At 43.5% G+C, this 23,160-nt stretch overlaps 1 protein-coding gene across 6 annotated transcripts; it reads left to right on the forward strand.

Moving 5' to 3' along the window:
• Nucleotides 1-1,424: 1,424 nt before the first annotated feature.
• Nucleotides 1,425-22,740, forward strand: LOC135557681 (signal peptide, CUB and EGF-like domain-containing protein 2). 6 transcript variants are annotated; one of them, XM_064991197.1, is made up of 22 exons: nt 1,426-1,628; nt 2,771-2,896; nt 3,007-3,141; nt 5,501-5,626; nt 5,739-5,855; nt 6,725-6,814; nt 7,432-7,548; nt 8,823-8,945; nt 9,616-9,732; nt 10,028-10,150; nt 10,657-10,773; nt 11,066-11,155; nt 11,366-11,488; nt 14,613-14,783; nt 15,146-15,352; nt 18,372-18,542; nt 19,310-19,477; nt 19,769-19,930; nt 20,187-20,384; nt 20,723-20,875; nt 21,065-21,144; nt 21,333-22,740. In XM_064991197.1, the coding sequence occupies exons 1-22, from the start codon at nt 1,541-1,543 to the stop codon at nt 21,477-21,479; spliced, it is 2,949 nt and encodes a 982-aa protein (XP_064847269.1). In that variant the 5' UTR covers nt 1,426-1,540; the 3' UTR covers nt 21,480-22,740. The 6 variants fall into 6 exon arrangements, with proteins under 6 accessions (XP_064847291.1, XP_064847269.1, XP_064847276.1 ...); XM_064991204.1 differs by having other exon boundaries at nt 15,149-15,352; XM_064991212.1 differs by having other exon boundaries at nt 5,739-5,840.
• Nucleotides 22,741-23,160: the final 420 nt, after the last annotated feature.

The following is a 23,160-nucleotide window of genomic DNA, read 5'->3' on the forward strand; positions in this document are numbered from 1 at the left end:
TACTGTAGGCTATAGGTTTATGGTTATAAAATCAGCTATACAGCCTAATCTAATATTCTTAATTGCTTCTGCTTTCAGTAGTCTCTCTCCCCTCTCTCTCTCTAAATTCAATTAAAGGGCTTTATTGGCATAGGAAACATTTTTACATTTCAAAACCAAGTGTAATAGATAATAAACAAATGTGAAATAAACAATCAGAAATCAACAGTAAACATTACACTCACAAAAGTTAAAAAATGAAACAGACACTATCTCTCTCTCCATCTCATTCTCTCTCTCTCTCTCTCAATTCAATTCAATTAAATTCAAGGGCTTTATTGGCATGGGAAACGTGTTAACATTGCCAAAGCAAGTGAGGTAGATAATATATAAAGTGAATATATAAAGTGAAATAAACAATAAAAATGAACAGTAAACATCACACATGCAGAAGTTTCAAAACAATAAAGACATTCCAAATGTCATATTATATAGCAAGATTTGTGACCTGTTGCCACGAGAAAAGGGCAACCAGGGAAGAACACACACCATTGTAAATACAACCCATATCTATGCTTATTTATTTTATCTTGTGTCCTTTACCATTTGTACATTGTTAAAACACTATATATATGTATATATATGTATATATATATAGTGTATATATACTATGTATATATATAGTGTTTTAACAATGTACAAATGGTAAAGGACACAAGATAAAATAAATAAGCATAGATATGGGTTGTATTTACAATGGTGTGTGTTCTTCCCTGGTTGCCCTTTTCTCGTGGCAACAGGTCACAAATCTTGCTGCTGTGGTGGCACACTGTGGAATTTCACCCAGTAGGTAGATATGGGAGTTTTTCAACATTGGATTTGTTTTTAAATTCTTTGTGGATCTGTGTAATCTGAGGGAAATATGTCTCTCTAATATGGTCATACATTGGGCAGGAGGTTAGGAAGTGCAGCTCAGTTTCCACCTAATTTTGTGGGCAGTGAGCACATAGCCTGTCTTCTCTTGAGAGCCATGTCTGCCTACGGCGGCCTTTCTCAATAGCAAGGCTATGCTCACTGAGTCTGTACATAGTCAAAGCTTTCCTTAATTTTGGGTCAGTCACAGTGGTCAGGTATTCTGCCGCTGTGTACTCTCTGTGTAGGGCCAAATAGCATTCTAGTTTGCTCTGTTTTTTTGTTAATTCTTTCCAATGTGTCAAGTAATTATCTTTTTGTTTTCTCATGATTTGGTTGGCTCTAATTGTGCTGCTGTCCTGGGGCTCTGCTCTCTCTCTCTCTCTCTCTCTCTCTCTCTCTCTCTCTCTCTCTCTCTCTCTCTCTCTCTCTCTCACACACACACACACACACACACACACACACACACACACACACACACACACACACACACACACACACACACACACACACACACACTCCTTTCTCTTTCTAGAGCCACTCGTGAAGCCGACTGACAGGCTAGAATGAAAATGAGGCGGACACTTGGTCAAGACTTCAGAGCAAACGCGTCCTTTTCAGGACACCTCTAAACTTGGATCATATCACCATGGGAGCTATTTGTATTGCAAGAGTCTTTTGTTTGTTTTTGCTCTTGTTAAATACTCGCCAAAGCGCAGCTCTTCTAGAGAACCCAGGTACGTTTTATGAGTTTCAAAGACCGTTTTTACGCACGCTGTATAAGAGTGTTTGCGCCCATGTTGTTGTTTTCTAAGGATGTATAGTTTCCAACTACTTGGCAGACTTTATTTTGTTTACATTATTATATTTTGCCCCCTCAGTATTGGCTTCAATTGTAGGAATTGGAACTTGATGGATTTCTTTTGTTTGTTTTCTTGCTTTTTTAAATGAAGTCCTACGTTTTTTCCTACCTACTAACTTGTTTTCAGGTAAAATGCATAACAAATGTACCGATGATAAGGAATGTGTCCTGACTTTTGTCTTAACTTTAACACTTTTGGGAATAATTGATCAGGTTCAATCTGATCAATGTTTTGTTAACTTTAGTACTCAGAACCTGGTGTATTAGACTTTTACCAATTTAACGGAAATGATTCAGTGATGAATTGAATATTGGGGATTTAATGAGGGGCACGTTAATCCCACAATCCTAATGTACATGACTAAAATTTGTAAGTCGATAAGAGCGTCTGCTAAATGACTTAAATGCAAATGTAAATGTAAAATACAGATTTTTGAGATTCATAACGAAATGTTGTTCTGGTAACATTTTATGCCATAATGTGGATTTCAACTCCGGATCCATGCGCAGAAGGAAGTGATTTTATTTTTTTATTTATCCGTTATTTTACCAGGTAAATTGACTGAGAACACGTTCTCATTTGCAGCAACGACCTGGGGAATAGTTACAGGGGAGAGGAGGGGGATGAATGAGCCAATTGTAAACTGGAGATTATTAGGTGACCGTGATTGCTGTCACATTGATGCTATTTGTCAAAATACCCAAGTGCACGTGTTAAGTAGGCTTTAAAGGCGACGGTAGACATTGTGAAGGTTATTTTCTCCTTTGTAATTCCTCGTTCCTTTCATCATTCATGTTTGTATTGGGATCATATGAGACATATTTTAATTCTTTGGACCAAGAGTTCCATGGATTACCAAGACAAGTTTCAATGAAATTTTGATTATATATCATAAACCTTGGCATAATGTATGACTTTTATTTAAATGGTGTGGTCCATTGTTTGAAAGGACCCTTTTCCGCTAAATGCTCAAATGGCAAACATTCATCAATCTTGACTTGACTCCCCTTTCTTAGACATTGATGAATGTGACATCGAGTACAATGGTGGCTGTGTACACGAATGTAACAACATACCAGGCAATTATCGTTGCACTTGCCATGATGGATTTAATTTAGCGCGCGATGGACATAATTGTCTAGGTAAGATACATTTCAAACTACAAGGTAAACAACATTTGATTTATTGAGTGTCTGACAATCATCCAGTTATTTCATTGTTCTGAGAAGTTGTGTCCTGGCTCTGCCTGCAGATGTGGACGAATGTGTCTTCAACAATGGAGGGTGCCAGTATACATGTGTCAACACCATGGGGAGTTATGAGTGCAGCTGCAAAGAGGGCTTCTTCCTCAGTGACAACCAGCACACATGTATCCACCGCTCTGTGGGTGAGTACCCCTGAATACCTGCCCTGTGATGGCTTCCAACTCTCCTACCCACCTTCAAATGTGTGTATGTATGTGTCTGTCTGTGTGTGTGTGTGTGTGTGTTCATGCGTGTGTGTGTGTACACATGTCTGTTGTGTCTCAGTCCATGCATGTTTCTGTATGTTTGTGTCTCAGTCTATGTGTGTGTGTATATTTTTCGTGTTAAGGTAGGCTACTAAGCCGTGTCAGGGGCACGACAGAGAATAATGGAGCTAATTCTCGAATGTTCACATGTGATTGACAGCACAATGAGGGATCGGTCCCCTCTCTGGGGCATTATCTAGAGCAGTTGGGCTCCAACGGGCCCATGCTGTGGGAAAAGGACCCCCGTGTCCCAGAGAACAAAACAAGTTAATAACTGCAACACTTGGGCTTTTGTGGCCTGTGTCTTACATTAGAATAAAGCTCTCACAAGTATTGTTGTTTTATTCTCACTAAATTCAATGAAGAGATCCAAAGGTTCTTCACTACATTGGGTTTCCCTTGGAAAAGTTACTAATCCTACCAGCACATCCACTCAGCCGTTGCAGCATAAGAATAAAGGAGCTGCTCTCTACAGTGACCTGGGAAAAGGCCAATGATGGTATTAGGATAGAAGATAATAGTGTGATTCTGACTCCCATACACACTGAGTGTACAAAACATTATGGATATCTGCTCTTTCCATGACATACCAGGTGAATCCTATGATCCAGGTGAAAGCTATGATCCCTTTTTGATGTCACTTGTTGGGGGGGGGGTTGCAACTCTCAACATTAGGAAGCTGTCCTTAATGTTTTGTAAACTCAGTGTATAAAGTACTGTATATGAATATGTATTTAAACTCAGTTTTTCACAATTCCTGACATTTAATCCTAGTAACAATTCCCTGTCTTAGGTCAGTTAGGATCACCAATTTATTTTAAGAATGTGAGATGTCAGAATAATAGTAGAGAGAATTATTTATTTCAGCTTTTCACATTCCCAGTGGGTCAGAAGTTTACATAGACTCAATTAGTATTTGGTAGCATTGCCATTAAATTGTTTAACTTGGGTCAAACATTTTGGGTAGTCTTCCACAAGCTTCCCACAATATGTTGGGGGATTTTTGACCCATTCCTCCTGACAGAGCTGGTGTAATTGAGTCGGGTTTGTAGGCCTCCTTTCTCACACACACTTTTTCAGTTCTGCCCACAAATGTTCTATTGGATTGAGGTCAGGGCTTTGTGATGGCCACTCCAGTACCTTGACTTTGTTGTCCTTAAGCCATTTTGCCAGAACTTTGGACGTAGTCTTGGGCTCATTGTCCATTTGGAAGACCCATTTGCGACCAAGCTTTAACTTCCTGACTGATGTCTTGAGATGTTGCTTCAATATATCCACATACTTTTCCTACCTCATGATGCCATCTATTTTGTGAAGTGTACCAGTCCCTCCTGCAGCAAAGCACCCCCACAACATGATGCTGCCACCCCAATGCTTCATGGTTGGGATGGTGTTCTTCGGCTTGCAAGCATCCCCCTTTTTCCTCCAAACATAATGATGGTCATTATGTCACAGTTCTATTTTTGTTTCATCAGACCAGAGGACATTTCTCCAAAAAGTATGATCTTTGTCCCCATGTGCAGTTGCAAACCGTAGTCTGGCTTTTTTATTGCGGTTTTTGAGCAGTGACTTCTTTCCTGCTGAGCGGCCTTTCAGGTTATGTCGATATAGGACGAGTTATACTGTGGATATAGATACCTTTGTACCTGTTTCCTCCAGCATCTTCACAAGGTCCTTTGCTGTTGTTCTGGGATTGATTTTCACTTTTCGCACCATAGTACGTTCATCTCTAGGAGACAGAACGCGTCTCCTTCCTGAGCGGTATGACGGCTGTGTGGTCCCATTGTGTTTATACTTGCGTACTATTGTTTGTATCGATGAACGTGGTACCTTCAGGCATTTAGAAATTGCTCCCAAGGATGAACCTGACTTGTGGAGGTCTACAATTTTTTTCTGAGGTCTTGGCTGATTTCTTTTGATTTTCCCATGATGTCAAGCAAAGAGGCACTGAGTTTGAAGGTAGGCCTTGAAATACATCCACAGGTACACCTCTCTAGGAAGTGTTATTGTTGGGCCATGCCCCAAAGGGTTGTGGCAGATTTCTAGTCAGGTGGCTTCAATAATCTATCATCAGACATCATTGGTGTTGTGCAGTGTCAGTTGTTTTGCCTCTATATTTCATTACCATGTACGATATGTAACAACATGTGAATACACTGTTGTGAGTAGTGTAATTACAGTGTTATTACACAGGTATAGGAAAAACCTAATGTGAAGTGTTACCTCTCTTTCCCAGAGGGCCTTAGCTGTATGAATAAGGAGCATGGCTGTGCTCACATCTGCAAGGAGACACCCAAGGGAGGAGTGGCCTGCGAGTGCCGCCCAGGATTTGAACTGGCCAAGAACCAAAGAGGCTGCATCTGTATGTGTGAAGTTTTGTGATTGATCGTATAGCTAGCTCAGCCAAGAGTATTGTTTAGATAATACATGAGTTGAACTTTGGAAGTGACCCAAGTTTTGTGTCATTGGCCTAGTGACTTGTAACCATGGTAATGGGGGCTGCCAGCACACCTGTGAGGACATGGAGCAGGGGCCCATCTGCAGGTGTCATGTGAGGTACACCCTGCACCCTGACGGTAGGTCCTGTGTAGGTAAGTGCTGACCAACCACATCCAGGCCTACTTACATACACCGTTCTTCTACACCTGCATTGCTTGCTGTTTGGGGCTTTAGGCTGGGTTTCTGTCTAGCACTTTGTGACAGCTGATGTAAGAAGGGCTTTATAAATACATTTGATTTGATTTGATTTGGTACTTATCTTTAAGCATCTCCACGTATGGCAAACCAGATTACCTAGTCAACAATGGTGAAATGGACTGGATCCTCCTCGATATTTCCATCTGTACACTTCTTCATTTTCTCCTTTTTCTCTCCCCCACTGAAACTCACCTGTTTAAATGATCACATCTTGAGCCTGTGGATGAAATGGCAATCCTTTTGAGGAGCTTGCCATCTCTCCTGACAGCGAGTGCGTATTTCTTCCATTTGCACATGGTGGACATGATAAGCATCAGCCGTCAGATAGGAAGGAGACGTACAGTAGGCCTGTGGGTAGTATCTGTTTCTCCCGCGGCGCTACTGTGTGTGTGGGGTCCAGGATTATCACTGAGTTGTCTCCAGCTCCATCTCACAGTTCCATCTCCTGTCTTATCTGCCACACGCATAGACAGCCAAACTGCATGTCTTAGGTGTCAACATGCTTCTGGTTCCAGAGAGGAACACAGAAAAACATCCAGGGGAGGTAGACTACACTTACAGACCACCAAGGTGTGCACTGGGCAATTCAGCTACTGTGCATCAGCAGACAGAACAGAACAGGAGGCAGCTTGGTGCAAACCATTTTCTTAAATGTTGACTTATGTTTATTTTAGTTAGACTAAAACACTGTGTATGTATCTACGTGTATTCTGTTGGTTAGGTTACTGACTGTTACTCACGTCACCCACTGTCTGTATTACAGAGCGGGACGAGACAACTACTGAGAGCTCTGATCACAACGCCACATCCTTCACTGAGGTGGACAAACGTGTCAAGCGCAGACTGCTCATGGGTAATAATTGTATAATTGCACAAATTACACTGTTATTACCCATTGTTACTTGCACTAAAATAACAAAACCAAACAGACTCAGCTACTGAGAGAATTCTGTCAGTTGGACTATTTGAATGACTTTAGTTGCCATGGGTTATGCTGCCAAGAATCAGCCAGAGGTGTTTTTCAGAGGGGAGAAGAGCAAGGCCCAGTAAACCAAGGCATTCCACAGGCTTTAGAGCAAACTGTGAAATGACTATGGACCCTCACTTTCTCACCGCCGATTCCTCCCCTGACAAATATGCTTTTGTGACAGTGTGGTACATTTCACATGTTTTCCTTCCGTTTAGGATTGGGTTGCCCAATGTATAGCACTGTCAGTCATGGTGTGCTGTGTCAATGTTCACACCTAGTAAAACACTGTATTGACTGTATGTATGTGACTGGGTTGCTAGCTCAGTGTCTAGGACTACTGCTGTTGTCTACTCAATGTCTGTTGGTAGGGTTAAAAACCAGACTTTGGCAATAGCTCTATAACAACAGTACATAATGTATAGGCATGTTATAACCCTTCATTCAGTATAGTACACAGCAGCAGCATGTTGACATTGAATCTATTCACGCTGGCCTTTCAGAGAACTGTGCGGTAAATAACGGGGGGTGTGACTCCACGTGTAAGGACACATCCACGGGGGTACGCTGCAGCTGCCCTGTGGGCTTCACTCTGCAGCCTGACGGGAAGACGTGCAAAGGTCAGACCAGCCGTCCACCAAGAACCTCAACTCCATCTCTATTCTGAGTCCCAAATGGCACTCTATTCCCTATTTAGTGCACTACTTTTGACTTGGGCCCATAGGGCTCTGGTCAAAAGTAATGCACTTTATAGGGAATAGGTGCCATTTTGGAGGCAGGCCATCTTCCATCTCTTATTATTCAGTTCAATGTACTTTTATTTAACAAGCTTCACATCTCCCCTCCATAGGTATTTGGACAGTGAAGCTAACATTTTTCATTTGGCTCTATTCTCCAGCATTTTAGTTTTGAGATCAAATGTTTCATATGAGGCTACAGTACAGAATGTCAGGTTTATGTAACAAATGCCCTCCATGTGAAGAATTTGGACGAATACACTTACAGTGTATAAAAATAGTCAAAAGTTTAGTATTTGGTCCCATATTCCTTGCACGCAATGACTACATCAAGCTTGTGACTTTACAAACTGGTTGAATGCGATTGCAGTTCATTTTGGTTGTGTTTTAGGTTATGTTTTGCCCAACAGGAACTGAATGGTTGAATGATGACTGGAGTAATTTTCTTTCTGAGTGAGTAAATAAGAAGTTTCTGAATACTAAATGAATCCTGTTAATGTCATGATTAAGAAAAATGAAAGAATCATGAAAGAATCATGAAAGAATCATGAATAACGATGAGTGAGATCGTTCTTTCTGCCTCTGTAACCTTCTCACTCTTCTCACTCACTCTTCTCACCCCTAACCATCCATAATCGTGGTAGTATCCACATGAATGTACAAGTGTTCAGAAACGTCTTCTATTCTTACTTACATTAAAAGTGACTCCAAAATGGCAGAAGATATTATTCACCATTCGGTTCCTATTGGGCAAAACATAACCTAAAACACAACCAAAACATAACCCAAAACACAACCAAAACATAACCTAAAACACAACCAAAACATAACCTAAAACACAACCAAAACATAACCTAAAACACAACCAAAACATAACCCAAAACACAACCAAAACATAACGCAAAACACAACCAAAACATAACCCAAAACACAACCAAAACATAACCCAAAACACAACCAAAACATAACCCAAAACACAACCAAAACATAACCCAAAACACAACCAAAACATAACCTAAAACAACCAAAACATAACCCAAAACACAACCAAAACATAACCTAAAACACAACCAAAACAAACTGCAAAACTTGATGTAGTCATTGCGTGCAAGGAATATGAGACAAATGCTAACCTTTCTCTAATTTGCCTCTCACAGACAATAACGAGTGTGAGCTGCACAACGGCGGTTGCGACCACTTCTGCAGGAACACCATCGGCAGCTTTGAGTGTAACTGCTGGAAAGGCTTCAAGCTGCTTACTGACGAGCGCTCCTGTCAGGGTAGGTCTCTTCTCTTCACTCTCCTGTCAGGGTTGGCCTCTTCTCTTCACGCTCCTGTCAGGGTAGGTCTCTTCTCTTCACTCTCCTGTCAGGGTAGGCCTCTTCTCTTCACGCTCCTGTCAGGGTAGGTCTCTTCTCTTCACTCTCCTGTCAGGGTAGGTCTCTTCTCTCTCCTGTCAGGGTAGTCCTCTTCTCTTCACTCTCCTGTCAGGGTAGGCCTCGTCTCTTTACGCTCCTGTCAGGGTAGGCCTCTTCTCTTTACGCTCCTGTCAGGGTAGGCCTCTTCTCTTCATGTTCTCTTCACTCTCCTGCCTGTCTGCCCTACATCTGGGGAAGGGGCTGGGACAGCACAGTATACTGAGCTGTTGTTCTGTGTAGGTGCTGCTGGAAGATAAGACAGAGAAGGTGGGAGCCTGAACGGTTTGCCAGTATTGACTTGAAGGATTCCTCTGAAGATCCTTAACATGTGCTAGTTTAAAGCTTAACGTTTAGTACAAACTGATTTCATCCCTCTGATACAACCTGTCATTAAGATGCTGCTGTCTCTACCATTAACTATCAAAAGACAATGCCACAATTCATCACCTAGTGATACCATGCTGTACCATTTAAAACCCCAATTTCTACTACCTTAAATTGAAAAAGAATATCCCTCTGCTTTTAATGACAGATATAGACGAGTGTTATTTCGAAAGGACATGTGGTCACACGTGTGTGAACTCCCCTGGTGGTTTTGAGTGTGTTTGCAACAAAGGGTACACCCTGTATGGACTGGCCCACTGTGGAGGTAAGACTATAAAACTATTATTATATTATACTTATTATACTTATGGTATGGGGAAAGGGCTTTGATACCATTCTGAATAGTTCATGTTTGGGTTTTCTATACACTAATGTGTATAGGGTATTATATTTATGGTGAAAGGGCTTTGGTACCATCTACAACATTTCACACCCTTCTGAATAGTTTTTTGTGGTGTTTTTAGTAGTTTTTGCAGAAAAAATAATGGATGCTTTGTGAATGAGGTGAGGTGAGAGATGCTGCGAATAACATATGGATGTTTTCCCTGCTTTCTTCTCAGACATAAATGAGTGCAGTGTGAACAACGGAGGTTGTGAGCAGGGTTGTGAGAACACCATGGGTGGGTTTGAGTGCGACTGCCACCCTGGTTATAAGCTACACTGGAACAAAAAAGACTGTATCGGTAAGACAGTGCCCCTTCAGGCCTGGGGGGGCTCTAGAAGGTTTGGGGTGGGTACTCCCTGATTTGTCCCTTAGGGAGTGTTTGACATAAAATCAGTGGTTGTATACCACATGTATGTTGTGAAACTTTTGGGGACTAAAACAGGAGATACTTTTGAGTTATTTTCTTCTCTTTGTCTTTACTGCTGTCTTTCTCTCTGGTCTTTGGTTGTAAACCGAGGACAAAAACAGAATTAAGGCAATTGCTGCTGTTCCCATTGTCTTCTTGTCTCCTTGGATAGGTTTCACTCTGTTCCCACAATTTCTCACAACTTCTACGCTCATCTGTCTGTCTGTCTGTCTGTCTGTCTGTCTGTCTGTCTGTCTGTCTGTCTGTCTGTCTGTCTGTCTGTCTGTCTGTCTGTCTGTCTGTCTGTCTGTCTGTCTGTCTGTCTGTCTGTCTGTCTGTCTGTCTACCACAGTCCAAGTCTGCTCTTCACCTGTGAGTTTGTTATGGTTTCCATCTAGAGGCAGAGGGTTTCCCAGCAACAAAGCCCCCCTCTAAACCGACCTTAAACTGCAGCAGGCAGGAGGGAGGTGATCGCTGCTACCTGACCTGCCAGTCCCAGGTCCACATCACCAGTGGTGAGTTATCAGTTACTACTACTACTATTGGTCTGCATCCCAAATGGCACCCTATTCCCTTTAAATTACACAACTTTTGTCCAGGGCCCACATGGCTCTGGTCAAGGGTAGTGCCCTATACAGGAATTAGGGTACAATTTGGGACAGAAATTTAGTTACTACTACTATCAGTCTGCAGAGCAGCGCTGTCTCAAGTTCCAACACCCGTCTGTTTGTTTTTGGCAACCAGGCCTTTTGTGGCTCTGCCTATTGTCTTTGGTGGCCTGTCTCATGCCCCTGTGTGCGTTTACAGGGACGGAGGATTCTTATACAGTGACCTGTGGAATGCCTCTGCCCTGCTTGGCTGGAGCACAAAGGAATGGAAGTGGCTCGTATTGCTTGGGCAAGTACACGCCATCACAGATCTGCATCAGCCTCTGTCACTCCAGCCTGACCTAAACAACCAGAAACACAACGTATAAAGACAAAACAACATCATACCAAATCAAGTCTTCAGTATTCACATTTTTTCATTTACAGACATGTGGAAGTCAAGGGATTTTTCATTTTTATCAAATGTTAACAATTTGCTATTATTTCTTTTGTACCGTAGGACCAGAAATGTCAAGTGTCCTGCGAATTAAGACCACAGCCACTTTTAAGTCTGGCACAGGAAAGTGCAACTTGAAACGTAGTCAAGAGAGACTGAAGGAGAGCCTGAACGCAGCTCACTCAGGTACAGAGGTTTCTAACAAGTCCAACAGCTCCCCATTCATTAAAACAATGCAGATTAACCTGGCACTGCCTATATATCATGCAACAAACTTGATAACAGGAACCTGACCTTGAGGCTGCTTAGATGAAAGTAAACGGAGAGTGAGCTAAATATGAAAGAAATACGTGGGGGGTGCGGTCTGAAATGTTTTTATTGTCTCAGCACTGCACATTGTCTGGCAGTGACAGGGGAAAATGTAATTAGCTATAGCATGCCTTTCAGTTAGGCCCTACCTAGCCATCAATCAAACGCAGTTCCGATTGTTGGATGCATTTCTTTCACCAATGGGTTCCGGCATGGTGTTCAAATAAAAAGGGAGCTTTTCCCACTCTCCTCTCGTTATCCCCCTGTCCAAAGGCAACAAAAAGAGCAGAGGGGAAAGAGTGCATGTTTAACCGGATAAACAGAGATGTCACTGCTTTTTAAAGAATGATTAGAAACATCAGTACTTGAACATCAGTACTTGGCTCCCGAGTGGCACAGCGGTCTAAGGCTCTGGATCTCAGTGCTAGAGGCGTCACTACAGACCCTTGTTCGATCCCTGGCTGTATCACAACCAGCCGTAATCGGGAGTCCGAAATGGCGGTGCACAATTGGCCCAGCGTTGTCCGGGTTAGGGGAGGATTTGGCCAGGGTAGGCCGTCATTGTAAAATAAGAATTTGTTCTTAACTGACTTGCCTAGTTAAATAAAGGTTTAAAAACCCACAAAGGATATAATCTCCTTACATTTACATTTACATTTAAGTCATTTAGCAGACGCTCTTATCCAGAGCGACTTACAAATTGGTGAATTCACCTTCTGACATCCAGTGGAACAGCCACTTTACAATAGTGCATCTAAATCATTTAAGGGGGGGGGTGAGAAGGATTACTTATCCTATCCTAGGTATTCCTTGAAGAGGTGGGGTTTCAGGTGTCTCCGGAAGGTGGTGATTGACTCCGCTGTCCTGGCGTCGTGAGGGAGTTTGTTCCACCATTGGGGGGCCAGAGCAGCGAACAGTTTTGACTGGGCTGAGCGGGAACTGTACTTCCTCAGTGGTAGGGAGGTGAGCAGGCCAGAGGTGGATGAACGCAGTGCCCTTGTTTGGGTGTAGGGCCTGATCAGAGCCTGGAGGTACTGCGGTGCCGTTCCCCTCACAGCTCCGTAGGCAAGCACCATGGTCTTGTAGCGGATGCGAGCTTCAACTGGAAGCCAGTGGAGAGAGCGGAGGAGCGGGGTGACGTGAGAGAACTTGGGAAGGTTGAACACCAGACGGGCTGCGGCGTTCTGGATGAGTTGTAGGGGTTTAATGGCACAGGCAGGGAGCCCAGCCAACAGCGAGTTGCAGTAATCCAGGCGGGAGATGACAAGTGCCTGGATTAGGACCTGCGCCGCTTCCTGTGTGAGGCAGGGTCGTACTCTGCGGATGTTGTAGAGCATGAACCTACAGGAACGGGCCACCGCCATGATGTTAGTTGAGAACGACAGGGTGTTGTCCAGGATCACGCCAAGGTTCTTAGCGCTCTGGGAGGAGGACACAATGGAGTTGTCAACCGTGATGGCGAGATCATGGAACGGGCAGTCCTTCCCCGGGAGGAAGAGCAGCTCCGTCTTGCCGAGGTTCAGCTTGAGGTGGTGATCCGTCATCCACACTGATATGTCTGCCAGACATGCAGAGATGCGATTCGCCACCTGGTCATCAGAAGGGGGAAAGGAGAAGATTAATTGTGTGTCGTCTGCATAGCAATGATAGGAGAGACCATGTGAGGTTATGACAGAGCCAAGTGACTTGGTGTATAGCGAGAATAGGAGAGGGCCTAGAACAGAGCCCTGGGGGACACCAGTGGTGAGAGCGCGTGGCGAGGAGACAGATTCTCGCCACGCCACCTGGTAGGAGCGACTTGTCAGGTAGGACGCAATCCAAGCGTGGGCCGCGCCGGAGATGCCCAACTCGGAGAGGGTGGAGAGGAGGATCTGATGGTTCACAGTATCGAAGGCAGCCGATAGGTCTAGAAGGATGAGAGCAGAGGAGAGAGAGTTAGCTTTAGCAGTGCGGAGCGCCTCCGTGATACAGAGAAGAGCAGTCTCAGTTGAATGACTAGTCTTGAAACCTGACTGATTTGGATCAAGAAGGTCATTCTGAGAGAGATAGCGGGAGAGCTGGCCAAGGACGGCACGTTCAAGAGTTTTGGAGAGAAAAGAAAGAAGGGATACTGGTCTGTAGTTGTTGACATCGGAGGGATTGAGTGTAGGTTTTTTCAGAAGGGGTGCAACTCTCGCTCTCTTGAGGACGGAAGGGACGTAGCCAGCGGTCAGGGATGAGTTGATGAGCGAGGTGAGGTAAGGGAGAAGGTCTCCGGAAATGGTCTGGAGAAGAGAGGAGGGGATAGGGTCAAGCGGGCAGGTTGTTGGGCGGCCGGCCGTCACAAGAAGCGAGATTTCATCTGGAGAGAGAGGGAGAAAGAGGTCAGAGCACAGGGTAGGGCAGTGTGAGCAGAACCAGCGGTGTCGTTTGACTTAGCAAACGAGGATCGGATGTCGTCGACCTTCTTTTCAAAATGGTTGACGAAGTCATCTGCAGAGAGGGAGGAGGGGGGGGAGGAGGATTCAGGAGGGAGGAGAAGGTGGCAAAGAGCTTCCTAGGGTTAGAGGCAGATGCTTGAAATTTAGAGTGGTAGAAAGTGGCTTTAGCAGCAGAGACAGAGGAGGAAAATGTAGAGAGGAGGGAGTGAAAGGATGCCAGGTCCGCAGGGAGGCGAGTTTTCCTCCATTTCCGCTCGGCTGCCCGGAGCCCTGTTCTTAGATTGAAGTGTTATGACATTGCAGTTAATTTTTATCCTGCTACAGTTGTAGACCATATAGTATATGTGTGATTATCTCTGTGCATGCATGTGTGTGTGTTTGTCTCCGTGCATGCATGTGTGTGTGTTTGTCTCCGTGCATGCATGTGTGTGTGTTTGTCTCCGTGCATGCATGTGTGTGTGTTTGTCTCCATGCATGCATGTGTGTGTGTTTGTCTCCGTGCATGCATGTGTGTGTGTTTGTCTCCGTGCATGCATGTGTTTGTGCGTGTCCATGTCCTGTGTGGCTGGTCGTGTCCACAGACAGCAGGTCCCCCTTCACGGAGAACGTCCAGTTCAGCTATGTGCGCTTGCGCTGCAGCTCGTCTGGCCCCCGGATGCGGAGCCGCCACGGCAGGAAGGCGGGTTACGAGGAGGAGGGCTCTTCCATCACGGCTGAGTTTGAGTTGGATGTGAACCTAGAGGAGGTAACAGGTTGGTCTCTCTGCCCTGCTGTGACAGCAGTCCTCTGGCTGACACTCTGCTTCCTGTTTCTCTCTCTGCTCTTGCTTTTCGTCACTTAACAAGCCAAACATGTTAAAGTATCTCCTGTTTTGATGTGGCGTTTTGAGGTGGTGGGATCTTTGGGGAAGGTGTAGGTTTGGAGGTTTCCCTTGTATTCCGAGGGAACAAATGATTGATCAAATGTCATGGTGTCTGTGTGTTGGAATGGATATGTACACAAGTATGTGTGTCTGTCTATTTTAGTACTGGTATGTTTGTGTGGTTTTGTTTGAGTGTTTATTGTGTTCTCATTGCGTTGCGATGACAGTTTTGTTATCTGGTGTTTCTCTCAGCAGAGAGCTGTGACCTGGGCTGTGTGCGCCAGCGCTCAGAGAAGAGGCTGAGGAAGACTATCCGTACCCTGAGGAAGTCCATCCACCGGGAGCAGTTCCACCTCCACTTCGCTGGCTCTAACTACGAGCTGGCCAAGAGGCTGGCGCGGCCGGTGGACCTGCCGGAACACTGTGGGAAAGGACAAGTGCTGGTGGACAGGAAATGTGGTGAGTGAGCATCTTGAGTGTTCTGAGTATCATAAGATATAGGTATATATGTATGTATAAAATTAGTAGCATCTTGAGCATCTACCTGTATCTGTTTCTGCCTGTATCTGAGCCACCCCTGGAGTCTAGTCCTGGCTCCCACACAGAGCAGCTCATAGTCATAGCCATGCCAGCAAGATATATTTAGACAGGTTGGTTTAATGATTGGATTTGGAGCAGGTGTCGGCCAGATGACTGCCATATTTGGGTGCAGACATGCTGTAATGAGCTGGTATGCGGAGAAAAGAGAGCCTTGTTGTTGGCTGGCTTGCAGAGCGAGGACATCTTCCAGCATCTCCGTGGGATAAAGTGCAACAGAAGGTGTGATGGCAGCCGCTAACTTTTGCTGTTGTTGCCGCTGGTCCTATTTCGTTTTACAGCCATAATGGAGGAAAATTCCATTAGCTTTAATGGCACCTTGTCAACATCAACAGTGGAAAGGAGGCTGGCATGTGTTTTCTCTGGCGGAGAGGAGCAGAGAGCTGCGTGCCCCCCGTTCAGGGCCTCACAGTAAGCATAGTAAGCCTACTGCCTGCTGCTGCATTCTGCCTGTCTCTCAGTGTGGTCAGTAGAAGACGGTCAGTCTTCTGTCCATGATTGGTCTTCTACCTCTAAACGCCCTGTTTGAATCTGACCCAAGCCACCATATTTAAGAGGTCTGAAGACTATTGTAGACCGACCTCTCAAAGTTGTTCTAGCCTGCCTCTGTCTTGATCCAGAGCTCTCCTCTCTTACCCCCCGTCCTTATTGAGGTTGAGTGGGTGAGGATGGAGGAAGTTGAGGGGGTGAGGATGGGGAGGGGGTTGAGTGGGTGAGGATGGAGGGGATTGAGTGGGGGAAGGATGGTGTTTGATCCATTCTGGTTCTTAGAGCATTTTAAGAATAAAGACTGCCCATAGCTGTTTAAATGTATTGATTTTCACACAAGAGGGAAAAATCATGAAACTTAATCATCTTTGGCAGAAATGTCTAATTGTTTTACAAACCAAGCATCTCTTAATCCAAGGTATCCCCAGCAAAGAGGACTCTCACTGGTGTCTGTTTTTTTTCTGCCCCCAAATAACAGGAGACTAATATTTTGTGCTGGATTCAAATGACCCTTAGATGTTGATTTAGCTTTGTAGCTTTGTTGCTTGTTGTTTTTATGTTTCAAATGAGCTACTTACCTTATAAGTAAATCTTAAGTCTTAAAAAAAAACTCAGGAGAGTAAAGTTACCAGAGTGTAGGATTCCCACACTGCAGTTAGTTTCAGATGATCCTTAAGCAGACCGGTGGACAGGCAGGAGTGTAGACATGTCATTTAGAAGTGTCATTTAGAAGTGGGGCTGAAAGGGAGCCGTAACCCCCAGCTCTATAATGCAGCTATATTTTTCCCTCCACCCCTGGCTTAGTTCACTAAGTGCAGTTTAACCCTTTCAGTTTGCCCACTCCATTGTAGTTCTCACTGCTTCAGTGGGGAGAGAAATCCTCCACAACAACACGGCCTCAGCCTCACTAATACTGAGAGAAAAGCAATGCCTTCTTATTCCTGACTTTTAAAATATCTAGCGCGCTTTCTCTCAAACCAAATAGTGAAAGTTTTGAATCACATTATATAGTACACGGCAGTATTCCAATAAACCAACCTGTGAAATATCCCATATAAGATTTTTCTTTTCATTCTAAGTCATTCATGATTGATCAACAACATTTACATTTCCGTATGCCTCAACCCGGTATAAGAATCTGTTGGAATTTAGTTTCTGCCAGTGTGTAGTGTACAACTATTCTCCTGATCTCTGTTACGTAAAATAGTGCAAGTTTGTTTTAACATGGGAGATGATTAGGAAGTGCTGTTGATTCAAGCTGGGAGTTTGAGTGCTTATATCCCCCCTCAGTCAGGGCCACTCTGCATGACCCCAGCCACTAAACTGCTGCAGAGAATTGACTTCAGCAACACCATGGGAATTAATTAGCATCAGCTGTTTGGGCCTCTGCTTGATAGGCGCAAGAAGTGATTGGGGCAGGCAGAATGGGTGGATTCAGAACTCTGACCCCTTTTATTGGGTTCAGCTCCTTACCATTGTGATACCATAGTGTTTGCCTATGTCATCAAATACTTGAATAGAGGTGAAAGGTCTTTTAAACCTCTTTGGGACCATCATTTCGAGGACTCTATAGAATTGGCTCTGCATTTGAAAGGCTTCAAGTTTTTTTTCTCTCACTCTTCTCTTCTCTCGCTCTCTCCATCAAATAAAAGCTGGTGGAGACAACGAGACGGTGGCTCCTCATGGTCATTCAGGATAAACAAAAGGCAGAACAAATTAACTGCTCTTGAGAGAATTACATTTTCTTTCTCTTAAGGAAAATCAAGTTGCTGAGGCACATATAATGGATGTGCATTAAAGGCTTTGTGTGTTCCTCATTAACTCATTATGGATGGTTCTCTCCTGAAAAGCTCTTCTTGTCCTGAGGGATATTGTTTTATGAAAACGCAAAATGGTTTCACTTCACTGCTCTCTGTTCAGTGAGATGATTAGATGTCATTTCCCCCTTTAAGAAGTTCTTGACATCACCAGACGCATAATAATTCAAACATAAATTAGAGACGCTGTTCTACAAAGTAAAACATGAAAAGGGGAAATGAAAGCTGATGGTGTGCATCCCTGTAATCAGGCTTTGCACGCTCTTGTGAGATAACAGACAAACACTCATTTTGACTGGCTCTGTGTGTGCTTTGGTAGAAGTGAGGGTGCTTGGGATGGTATGTAGAGTTCTTTCCCCAATGCACACCAGTGTTAAGTGAAGTGTAAGAGCTTGTTTGATGTGGGACACAAAGGCATCTGGAGAGCAGCTCAGTGCTCTTATGTCTTTATTTTTGCATAGCTGCATCAGGTTGATATTCAATGCCTTTTTAACAGTGGTGGGCTTGAATGCCAGTGTGTGTGTGTGTGTGTCTATTATCTAGCCAATCTGCCTCATTCTTCTACCTTTTGCTAGTGAGCTGCACTGTTGGAACGTACTATGACAGGGATCAGGGAAGGTGTGTTCTGTGTCCAGCTGGAATGTACCAAGATGAAGAGGGGAAGAATTCTTGTGAGGCCTGCCCAGGGCCAGAGGTGAGAGGAAGCCCCAGGTCGGTTGGGGTGTGGAATATCTCTGAGTGTGGAGGTAAGGCTCAAGAGTTGAGGATATGAGTAATCATATGTATCCTAACTGTGCACCAGACAGGAGATGTGACTCACCTTAGATACTTACTTACTCAACTATCATAATCATAAAGATAACTGCAGCAAAATATACTGAGCTCCATCAAAGACCTTGGCATAGTTTTCACTCATGGTTTGATCTTTTAAAAAAGTGATCTTTAATCTAGTCTCCCAGTCAGAATCACATCCTGTTATGAGTATATATGAAATACACCGGAAGGAGTGATACCCTGATCAAAATCTCCCCACAGGCAGATGTTCTGCTTTGTATAAAGTTGTGTAAGCCTCGGAACATTCAAGCCCTGTTTGAATTAAACTGCCACACCCGGCCCCTGCCCACTCCTGAATAAAGAGAAGAAGGGGCCACCATGTCCCCCCCCCCCCAAACACTGTTATCACAGCCTATTTGTGGCTAAGCCACAGATCCCATCTCCTGCTTTCCCCACCAATAGACTAAACAAAAAAGAGCTATGGGGAGAGACAGTTTGTTCAAGTCAGTCAGGAGATATGAGAGAGGTTGTTCCATGGTAGATAATGTCCTTGCGTTACATCACTCCACTGACATCTGCTCTCCTGGCCTTAGTCTTATTGTGGTAGAGTGCTCGTCTTTAAGTCGCTCTGGATAAGAGTGTCTGTCTGCTAAATGACCACATGTACAATGGGAATATTGCTTTGAGCAGACTGAGTGAAACAAGTGTCCCTCTGACCAATCCTCTGTTGTTTTCCCAGGTCAATGTCCCCCTGGTCAGTTCTCCCATGATGGTTTCATCCCTTGTCTGCCCTGTCCCCTGGGTACCTACCAGCCAGAGGTGGGGCGCACTTCCTGTTTCCACTGTGGAGGAAACCTGGTCACCAAACACAATGGTGCCGTGTCCTTCCAGGAGTGTGAGACCAAAGGTGAGGTGTCAGCTTATCCATCCCATTTAGTTATGCCTGTAAAGTCCGGGGGTGCGTCCCAAATTGCACCCTATTTCCTACATAATTCATTACTTTTGACCAGAGCCCTATGGACCCTGGTTAAAGTAGTGCACTATATAGGGAATGGGGTGTAATTTGGAAGACTCTGGATCTTTAAGGGACCTCCCCTGGAGTTTCTGTTTTATGGAAATATACTACATTGGTTTATGTTATTGTATGTTGGTGTTTGAGAGGTGCTATATTGTGGTACACTCCATTCTGCTCCTGTAGTCCAGTGTTCACCAGGACATCACTACAACACCAGCACACACCGCTGTATCCGTTGTCCCATGGCGACGTATCAGATGGAGTTTGGTCAGAATTACTGCATCTCCTGCCCAGGAAATACCACCACCGACTTTGATGGCTCCACCAACATCATGCAGTGCAAAAGTATGTATGTTCACACAAGAATTGTCTGTGTGTGCGTACGTTTGTGCGTGAATGTGTATGTATTTATGTGTTAATGGCTTCACACTTTAAATGTATTTAATGGCTACACACAGAGTAAACTAAAACTACATGCAGGTTTCTCTACTGTGCTCAAATAAATATTGCTCCTGTCCTGCTTTGGGATGCGACTGTAGATAATTAGCGTCGCAGCACCAAGGCAGCATAAACTATTTGACACTATCCTGTCACCTCACAGACAGACACTGTGGTGGAGAGATGGGAGATTTCACTGGCTACATCGAGTCTCCCAACTACCCAGGGAACTACCCAGCCAACATCGAGTGCACCTGGACCATCAACCCACCGCCCAAGCGCAGAATCCTCATCGTGGTCCCAGAGATCTTCCTCCCCATCGAGGATGAGTGTGGAGACTACCTGGTCATGAGAAAGAGCTGTGGGTGTTTGTTTTTCTGTGTGTGCGTGCATGCATGCGTCTGTCTTTTCTGTGTGTCGTGTTGGAGGTTAGAGCTTGTTAGGTGACTGGGTGTTATCAGGGTGCTACAGTATTAATGTGATTTCACTGCAGGTGACCAGATGTTGGTGATGAATGTCTTAAAGAATTTTAAGATGGTGGCAGTATTGGTAGGAGGTTCTGCATAATAGGATAGCGCCTCTCAAAGATCATGGGGGGACTATGGGCTTCTAATAGACCATTAGATCTTGCCACTTTTAGAGTAATGAATGGGGCTAGTGTTTGATTTGTCATAATGTGACCATATCCTCAATTCACAGCTCTCTCCAACTCTGTGACGACCTATGAGACCTGCCAGACCTATGAACGGCCTATTGCCTTCACCTCCCGCTCCAAGAGGCTGTGGATACAGTTTAAATCGAATGAAGGGAACAGTGGGAAGGGCTTCCAAGTCCCTTATGTGACCTATGACGGTAAGAGACATCCTTAATAGTGGAAATATTGACATTTAATTTACACATACTTAAATACAATAGATCAAGTGTCTGTGAAATGTAATTTTTTGGGAATTTTAAGTCTGGATATATATCACCTACTTCCAATTGCACAAATAATATAGAAATATACTCTTGGGTATGTTTATTATATGATATATATTTCAGAGGACTACCAGGAACTCATCGAAGACATAGTCAGAGATGGAAGATTATATGCCTCTGAAAATCACCAAGAAATTCTCAAGGTAATGATTTCATGTATTTCCTGTGAAAAAAGCTTTTGTCTGCCATATACTACCCTCTTGTGGACACAATAAGAAATTCAGGATGCAAACTTCACTTGAGCATCAACTAAAAATGTCAGATGATTGCTGACTCTGTCTCAGATTGAATTCTAGTCTGTACTAATTTTTGGTTTTCATTCTCTTCTCAGGACAAGAAGCTTATGAAGGCACTGTTTGATGTATTGGCCCACCCACAGAACTTCTTCAACTATACAGCTCAGGAGTCAAGAGAAATGTTCCCCAAATCCTTCATCCGATTTCTACGTTCTAAAGTCTTGAGATTCCTCCGCCCTTAAGAAGGTACTATCATCAAGTTGCTTCGTGGATATCTTAGAAAACGCTTCTACCAGTTACTCCCTAGAAAAGAGTCCTTTACTTCTCCTGTCTGTACAGAGACTGACTGAGGCTAGAGTTGACTAAGAGAGATGGACTCGGACACTTTCCTCAAATGGACTTCAATTGGACTTTCTGGGAATAGGTGGGTAGTGGACTGTCATGGTGCAGACAAGTGGCAGCTCCCGCTATCACATTTGGTCTACATTCTAGCGCTAAGTTTTTTGTACTTCGATACCACATCTATCTCTGATTCTTCCATACACTCCTGTATGTGAGCATTGCAACGTTTAGACAGACTTTGTCTTTTCCTTTTGATTTTAAACTTTCGTTCTCAGGAATAATGCTTAAAGTGGTAAGCTGATTTAATTGTTAGCATTTAAATTCATGAAAGCTTTGATTTGCATAATGGTGTAACAACAACATCTTGAAAATAATTATGGTAAACGGAACTTTCACCAATAGCGTAGAAAGCGGATGAGAAAAGACTCTTGATTATGTATAAAAAGTTAACTGAGGTTTATGCTAAATGTCAACCACATAGTGTATACCTATAACATACATTATTAAAGTCATGTTTCACATTTAGATCAGAATTGTTGACAGAAATATGCCTGAATATGAGAAAAGAATATAGCACAAATGTGACCTGATGGTGGGAACTTTAAAGCACTACAAAGAATGTAGTGATACCACTAAATAAATTATCCTTATGAATGTATTGTATATTGTGTAAAAAGTATTAGATGAAAATGTTAACGTATTGTAGTTAACTGCATTCCTGACACATGTGCAGTATCGACACATCCCCTCACAACCTGTATTATCGCTGTCTCAAATTAATGTTAGCGTTTTCCACTGTCCTGAAAACATGGTTTTACTTAATAAATGACTTGACAGTGAATATTCCATGCCACTGGGCTTTGAGAGAACAACAAATGCCCATGGATCAAGACTAGATCTTCACTATGATCATTCAGATACCAAAGACTACATTTCACTGCTCATAGAAGTGAAATTATTGAGTGGTGTGACTAGAAATGTAGAGCAATATGAGGGGGATCAGGTGAGATTATACATTCCAGATATGGAATGAGAGGTTTGTGAAATAGAATTGCTCTATTCACTTATGACTTAGCAAATAAATGGATGTCTATATTTAATTTTGTACATATAACATGTTGTAAATAAATCAAATAAACATAATATTGTGCTTTTGCTTTACTTCTTTTGCTTTCTGACATGCTATTTTCAATATAAGTAACAACATTTTCCAAATCAAAATAATACATAAATTATTTCGTTTTTTATATAGGCTCTATAACATGAGTTATTGTGTTCAGTTAGTTCTAATTGTTTTTGCTCTTGAATTAAACAAAAATATTGCCTGCCACGCTGTCACCTATTGTAATTCCTAAAAATTCACAATGATTATATTTTCAGCGCTGTATCAAAGACATTGGGAAATCAGAGACACTGTAAGAAAACAGAAGGGTTCGTGCTATTCGGCGTCCTTGGGACGTCCCTACCCCTACACTTACCCTAGTCTCGCGTTGCCATACCTCCAAAATCACGTTGTTGTCACCGGAAGCCTGGTTCGCAATGAGGCTACCCTAACCAAAGATTTGTATAACGAAACCAAGA

Source organism: Oncorhynchus masou, chromosome 2 (genome assembly GCF_036934945.1).
Source record: "Oncorhynchus masou masou isolate Uvic2021 chromosome 2, UVic_Omas_1.1, whole genome shotgun sequence".
Classification (NCBI taxonomy): domain Eukaryota; kingdom Metazoa; phylum Chordata; class Actinopteri; order Salmoniformes; family Salmonidae; genus Oncorhynchus; species Oncorhynchus masou.